General features: G+C 34.2%; 1 protein-coding gene across 1 annotated transcript; it reads right to left on the reverse strand.

Moving 5' to 3' along the window:
* Positions 1-215: 215 nt before the first annotated feature.
* On the reverse strand, positions 216-7,448 carry LOC107415701 (protein S-acyltransferase 24). Its single transcript, XM_016024086.4, has 13 exons — positions 6,829-7,448; positions 5,979-6,119; positions 5,634-5,746; positions 4,779-4,858; positions 4,483-4,646; positions 3,041-3,179; positions 2,849-2,948; positions 2,579-2,636; positions 2,235-2,312; positions 2,053-2,151; positions 1,497-1,575; positions 1,234-1,382; positions 216-764 (listed from the first exon to the last, which is right to left on the reverse strand). The coding sequence occupies exons 1-13, from the start codon at positions 7,111-7,113 to the stop codon at positions 318-320; spliced, it is 1,932 nt and encodes a 643-aa protein (XP_015879572.2). The 5' UTR covers positions 7,114-7,448; the 3' UTR covers positions 216-317.
* Positions 7,449-7,788: the final 340 nt, after the last annotated feature.

Raw genomic sequence — 7,788 nt, forward strand, 5'->3', positions numbered from 1 at the left:
AATAGAAGAAACAACTCCTGCAACCTCTCTTTCCATCGTAAAACGTCCTCAGACATCCTTACCCATCCAGCAATTTTCAAAAGATGTTAAGGTGCAAAATACATGAGCAATACAACGAAAAAAAACAGTTCCAAAAAAAAAAAAAAAAAAATCTCATATTTTTTAAATAGAGAAATCTATGTACAGAGTAAGCAAAATAGGAAGAATTGGTATCCTTTACCTGGAAAAAAGCAATAATCAATTGAATAATTGAAGTTAAATGAGATGTAAAATTATAATACAAACACAACTTCAACTAGTGCAGTTGAACAGGATCATCAAGAAGCTACAACAGATCGGGCAGTGTTGCGCCCTAGACCAAGACCCAAGCCCAATGGAGTACCATCAGTTTTAGTTTTACCATTACTCTTGTGGTTATGGCTGCAATTTGCAGAATGAACATGACCATGATGAACTTTTGAATTCCTATTATTCACATTCAAAGCAACATGGCCATGTCCATTTCCATTTGCATGGTGAGAAGAATGCCCATTCCCATTCTGCAAATTAGAAGTCTTTGGCATATTCATCAATCCAATTCCATCCTCTGCATGGCCTGATTCTTCAATATATTCCACGTCCTCATTGTAACCATTGATCAAGAAATCAGAACAGTTCTTCCTGATCCCATGATCATATGGGTTTCTGAACCGACCGCCCGGTCCTCTAAGGTAGCTATAGCGCATTATATTTGCCATTTCATTTGTTGTGATATTTCGAGATATCTGTCACAAATAAGAAAAAAAAAGAGTACAAAAAACTCAAAAACTCACTTTGAGAAAAAAATAAATAAATAAATAAAAACATAATGGAGTTTAAATGTAAAACACCACTGGATTCAACTGAAGCAAAACAAGAAGTTGAAAATTTCGCGGTAGGCTACTTGTTAACTGTGTTTCAGAAACAGATAAGAGTAGCCAACTAAAATAAAATAAAATAACAAAACTTCAGAAAAGAAAACTAGCAACTTCATCGATGACAGATATAAATCACCTGCAACTTAACAAGCATAATGAAAGACCAAAATTTATGATGCATGGCATAAGTTAAATTCAGTCTTTATCACCGGCACAGGTAAAACTTGCTGTATGCAACATCTTAGATTGCATGTTTACACTAATAATTACAGAGAATGCAATTTAAGATTAAATTTGAAAATTCATCAGAGATTCTAAGAAAGTATTGTTGACTTACCTGAGAACCTTGCACAACTGTTAAAACTGCCACACCGAAGAAAAGGAAAAAATCCATCAAAAAGAAAGATATAGCACCAGTATGTCTTGTACCAGCATGAGTAATCCATGCTCCAAAAGAAGATGGAGCAGATGGATCACTCACAACTCCTACAACCAGAAAGTTAATTTATTTTAACAGATTAAAACAAACACGTAAAAAGAAAAATAATTGCCAGGATAAAATTAAAAAAAGTAGATGAACAACATCCAAACAGAACCTACTTGCAAAAGCAGTTGCTGCGGTAAAAATCATTGCCAAAACTTCCAGAAGAAGAAAGATAAAGAAATCCCATTTGTTTTTCTGCACAAAATGTTGATATAGAAAACTTGACTAAAAAAATATTATAGAAATGCAGGAATCCAACTAATACCTAGAACATAATAATTAAAAAAAAAAAAAAAGTATGAAAAATGAAACTAAGAAAACAACAAGGTCATTTTTTAATTCTTGAATGCATGATGCAAGTTAAAAAAAACAGCGAAATGGAGTAGCAATCCAACCAAAAATAGCTATGACTCAAACCTATAAGCAGATTGAGCTGATGGTCATGATATCATCGTTGACCAACAACTTCTAAACAGACAAGAAAGCAACAAAAAGAATGCACATATCTATCAGAGAAGTTGCCAGCGACTTTCATGAACGTATCTTGTAATGGTAATGTAGATTCCTACAGGAATTCTACATAGCAAATCTGATACTTCTTCATTTAAAAATAAATAAATAAATAAAGACAAATTCATAATAAGACATAACATTTAATAACTTTATAAGCACCTTGCCAATGCAATTGGACACCCAGGGACAGTGATGATCAAATTGCTCAACACAACGATCACAAGTGGAACAATGCTTTGCACGAAGTGGCCTGACAATCTAATGAAAAGCATAGCAAAAACTCGTTAGGCAGAAATCTAGATAGCCACATACAGCCTACAATAGATTGAAGTAGATGGTACCTTGCATGTTGCACAAAGCTGAGACCAATTCCCAGCAAGCAAAGCTGGATTATTCATTTCAATTTTTAAGAGAGGTTCCTAATAAAACATTTCAAAAACAACATATTCAGTAACAGCAAATAAAACAACTGATTAGAAAAACATAAAAATTAAAATTAGAGTTTATATGAATTCACTAAAACAAGATACAAGAGGGAAAGAAGCCAAAGGAGCAATAGCAATGCCAGATCGAGCATAAAAAGCCTAATCGTATTTGACTGATCTATAGCAAAATGACTACTTAAAAAAAGTATAAATTTAAGGAAAAGGGCCAGGAAAGTAAAAGGGAGAACAGTGGTACGAACATCATCTTTCATGCTTTGAGGATCGTTTGCATTCATTTGGATGTAACCTGGATCTTTGCTGTAAAGGAAGAAAAAATCAATCCAAAAAAGTCAATTAGCGACATTGCTTCCACACTGCTCCAGACATAAATATAATCTACCTTTCATGAACGTATGAGAGAGTATGAACCAGAAATTAGTTGCAGTTGATATTAATAATATAGCATCTAACAACTCATCAAATAGTTTCTACAGTTGTACTGAATAACAAATATATACTCTATTTCATACCTGCTACAACGATAAAACATAACAAGCCCACTAGTTGCAAAAAAAACTCCAAGCCAAGCAAGAAAACTATTACCAGCTGTTAACTTTGGCAGATTTGTTGCTGCAATGGAAGTGGAGAGGGCAACAAAGACATGGTAAGTGTAATCACAAGAGTGAATATTCAAATTTTAACAGAGAGCCAAGAATATATACCCATAATAACAGAATGAATATAGGTCACTAGCAACACAAAGATTAAGCACCAAAGTATAGGCGCAAGTCCTAATTTGGAAATTTTTCCAAGGCGACTGTTCCCATCACAACGATTGTCAAGTAATCTTCTAGCATTCCCCTGCACAAACACATAAGCAAGAACAAATTTTTTAAATCCATTGCATAAGTTATAAAGTTTTTTAAAGGCTAAATTTAATAACGCACTCCCCCCAACCCAAAAAAAAAAAAAGCAGAAAAAACAAAAAGAAAAAGAAAGAAAGGGTGCAGAAAAACAACGGGGTACAAGGCTAAAACCAGAAAGAATCACCAAACCAAATTCAGTAAAGACTGACTTGGCAAGATGAATTTTATAGCTATTATTAAAAAATAAAAGAACAATATTTAGATCCTGAACTTGCATTAACAGCATCAGAAACATATTAAGGCATGACAAAATAACAAAATGAAAAGCTACTATCAAAAAATTTTGATTAATGAGATTACGTAACAAATTATTCAACAATATTACAAGGTTATTTTAACTATGAATTAATAATACCATTTCAAAATTTATAAACTAATCTAACTAGAAGAAACTAAATAAACTTGAAATCCATATGTCAAAAGATAATGTTTAAACAATTGAATAGCACAGAAACATTAGAACCATTAAAGCAAATATGGTGTATCAATTCCCTTGTTATCCATTTACAGATGGAATGTGGTCGCATAGATTCCACATCCTCAAATCTTGATATCAATTTTCAAAGGAGAAAATAAAAAGATATATGAAGATAAAAGGACAAAAATTATATCAATTATATCTAGTTTGTTATCTGCAAAAAATGGAAATAAATTTTGAAGTGAAAAAGGTTAACATCTTTTATTTACAATAATCCATTTAGTGCTAAACTTTCATTTATTTTGAAGAAAAACTTATTGTAGCTTAGAATAGAAAATTTCAAGTCATTGTGTATGCTCTTCCATTTTTCTTTTTCTCTTCCAACTTAAAAAAGAAAATAAAAATTGATTATATCTAAATGCTTCACTACACCCAAAAAAAAAAAAGGAAATAAAATAAGCAGAGAGAAAAAGGTTAATACTTTTATTCATTATATCCTAATGCTAAGATTTCAATTATTTTGAAGGAAAAAAATTACCTTTTGTAGGTTAGAATAGAAATTTTCAATTCATATTATACGATCTTTCATTTCTTATCTTCTCTTCCAACTTGAGAAAACCATTTGAAATATAAGAGATAAGATGTTTGTCTTATCTTCTTCTAATTAGAGTAAAAAGAAAAAGTCATTAAGTCACCATAAAGATGGATGACAATGAAAAGCCTTGACACACATTAGGAAGTGTTTGGGAAAAAAAAAAAACAAACAATAAAGTAACATTACTAACCAATTTAAAAGTGATTTTGGTTATGTAACACGTACAAGGAAAAAGGCAACTTGTCTGTGATTCTTATCAGAGGCAAGCTGTGCTGGGGTAAGGCCAGTGTTATCTGTCACCATCAAGTCCTCCTTCTTGCCAGCCTGCACTAACACTGTGCATGCCTCCAAATTGCCCCTAATAGCAGCCCAATGCAAGGGAGTGCAACCTGAAGTCAAAAAACAAAAGAAAACAATATTATCCTCTCATAATCACCAACTCAAACACATATTCTGCTCCATTAATTTTACAAGCAACCGAGATTCCCCAGTTGAAATCACAGAACTAGGGTAGTACTTACCCTCTTTATCTTGACGTCCTCTATATGCATCCAAAAACAAAAGAAGACGTATACAATCGGCAAAACCTTTATAAGCAGCCCTAAACCAAACCATAAAGTATAGAAAATATCATTCCAATGGACAGAAGCAAGAAAATAATGCAAACTTTGATCTGGGAACTAAGTACTGACACTATGGAAGAAACTACAAAAGCAAGCTAAACCAACTAAAGCATTCGATATAACTTGAACAGAAGAAGCAAATGCACTATTTTATGAATAGAGCATAGACTGTCAATTAAACCAGAATAAGGCGATTGGAAATGAACAGTCAAAATAGCATATTACCAAGGCATCTACCTGCAGATTGAAATTCATCAGCATATCATATAACTTGAAGAACAATTCAATACATTGATTCAAAATGGGAGCAAATCCATTATGAACACACATCTAAACAAAGACATACTCAGTTCAACATAGTTTGTATTTTCTTCTCATTCAAAAATCACAGCGCAGCACCAGTTCATGAATTGAAAACTATATTAGAAAACTGGTTGTGCAGGGCAAAAGAAATTAAGTGAAACATAATGATTTGTACCTAAGATAGATCACACTTGACTTGCCCAGAAAAACAGTTACCAGGATTTTAAGTGTCCTTGAGTAAAAATCAAATATTTTTCATGCAAAAACTAACAAAACAAACAAGAAATAAATGGCAGAAGGAAATATAAAAAGGAAAAGAAAAATTGTTAGAATTATACACAGTAAAAAAAAAAATTAACAGTAACATGAAGCATGGATTCAAACCAATATCTAACCCAAATTTATAAACATCATTAAATTCCTTTTAACAAATCAAATGCTTTCATATACCAGTGCAAAGGGCTCCTTCCATCATTGTCAGGAACATCTGGGTCCGCATTCCATTTTGAAACAACATGGTAAAGAAAAGCAGTCTGACCATATTGAGCAGCAACATGTGTTGTCTGCAATCAAGACAACATTGGATATGGTAAATGTGTCAACAATATTTAGCAGAAGAGATGAGAATAAAAAAGCTTCAGTTGTTGAGTCAACAGGGAAGAACAGTTAAAACATAAAGTCAATAAGAACTACCAAAAATTATACCCCATCCACTCGCCACCTAAGCAAAACATTATTATAACTGAAGCCAGAGATCCAGTGCAAAATTGCTCAGCTGAAAGGAGTAAAGCTAACCTGATAACCATACATATCGGCAGCATTAACACGTGCACCCTCCTGGAGTAAAAGCTCTGCAACCTGGATTGCACCCCGCACAGCACTCCAATGCAATGCTGTTTGCCCCGTATGATCTGTTGCATTTACATCTCCTCCATGCTGGAAATTGAGCAAACCAATAACTGACTGGTTAATATTCTACATCTTCGCATCTTCAAAATTCTAAAAACCGAAAAGATATATGTGAAATGATTAAAAAACCAACTCAATACCAATATTAAACTATTTGTTGCTTTATCGCTTTTTACAGGAGAGAAGGCGTTTGATAAAGTCCACGTTTTATCAAACGCAATAGCATAAAGCATTAACTGAATCCTACTTCCATTTCTTTCCTTGGGTTCCTCAGCCAATTAACAATCAACCATCCAACAGTCAAGCTTATATCATAACAAAATTACTTAAACATATATTTCCCAGACCCACGATAGAACCAAAGTAGAAATGTTCTCAAGAAACACATTGAAATCTTAAAAAAAGACAAAACCAACACACTCTGTAAGATCTGAATCATGATCACCAGTCAAGTTACTGGAAGAAAAAGTGACAAAGCGATGTAGAAAGGCTAAAACAGGTACCATTTGAACCCACCAACCAATGAAAAAGAAATTAATCCCGGTGGAGATATAAGAAAACTAACATTTAGGAGAGAAAAAATGCATAGCAAGTACAATTGAACACCAAAAAAATTCCCAATGACCCACACCAAGCAAACCCAAACGTCAACAACTAAAAAGACAGTAGTGAACAAAACCAATTCAAACAATCACAGAAGCGCAAACCAAAAGAACACAAACAAGGACAAACGAACCTCAATGATATACTGGGCAGCGGCAGTTCGGTTGTTAAGGGCGGCCCACTGGAGGGCATAGTAACCGAGCCCATCAGGCTCAGAAACCGAACACCCCTCGCTTTCCACCAGCCTATGCAGCTTCTCCAAATCCCCATATGCAGCCGCCGTGTAAACGTCGTTCCTCAGGCTATCCTCATCAACCCCATTGCCAGATGCTCCGCCGCCGACCGAATTGGCCACCACAGCCGCCGATTCTCGATCCCCGTTCTGAGCCTCGTCAACGACCTCGATCTCTGACGACATTTTCCTCGGAACAAATCGGAAAAAAAAAAAAAAAACACCGAAACGCGTTGACGTAATTATCACTTCGTCATGCGCGCGAGAGAGAGAGAGAGAGAGAGAGATCGCTGGGAATTTTGATAGATATATATATATATATAGATTGAGGTTCTTGGTACTTTGACTTTCGGAATTTTTTTATAAAATGGGAATTGGGAATTAAAGTTCTAGGGTTTTTCTGAGAAGGTGGTGGAAACAGAAGGAGAGGAACTTAGAAGAGAAAAAAGGGTTTGTGGGGTTGTGGCCTTGTTCCGTGTTGACTCTGTCTGAGACGGCGTTAGAGAGAGAGAGAGAGAGAGAGAGAGAATTTTGGTTGCAAAAAGCCAAAGTGACTCGCATAAGAATATCAGAAAGCAATTTTTTTCCTATTTTTTGTTGGGCCGTGTTGCACTTCAAAAACATGTCGTTTTCTCTTTGGGCCCCTTTTTTTTGCCCATAGGCAAAATTACTAATAATAACACAAATTTTACATATTTTCTTCTTTCAATTTCACAATCGAGTGTCCAAAGCGCCATAATTCTATTTTGAAAATAAAAACCTTCAAACTTTCTATTTGCATGATCCAAAATTTAAACACCATTAGAGCATCTTTAGTAATCAATACTGGGTAGCATCTTGTATTATTATTATTATTATTAT

Source organism: Ziziphus jujuba, chromosome 1 (assembly GCF_031755915.1).
Source record: "Ziziphus jujuba cultivar Dongzao chromosome 1, ASM3175591v1".
Taxonomy (NCBI): Eukaryota; Viridiplantae; Streptophyta; class Magnoliopsida; order Rosales; family Rhamnaceae; genus Ziziphus; species Ziziphus jujuba.

What these genes read in the sequence shown, in the direction of transcription:
- LOC107415701 (XM_016024086.4), bottom strand. Translation starts at nt 7,113, where the DNA reads ATGTCGTCAGAGATCGAGGTCGTTGACGAGGCTCAGAACGGGGATCGA. An exon ending in AGGACGTCAAGATAAAGAGG is followed by an intron (nt 4,647 to 4,778) that starts GTAAGTACTACC and finishes TTTTGACTTCAG; the next exon opens with GTTGCACTCCCTTGCATTGG. An exon ending in CTCAAAGCATGAAAGATGAT is followed by an intron (nt 2,313 to 2,578) that starts GTTCGTACCACT and finishes ATGTTTTATTAG; the next exon opens with GAACCTCTCTTAAAAATTGA.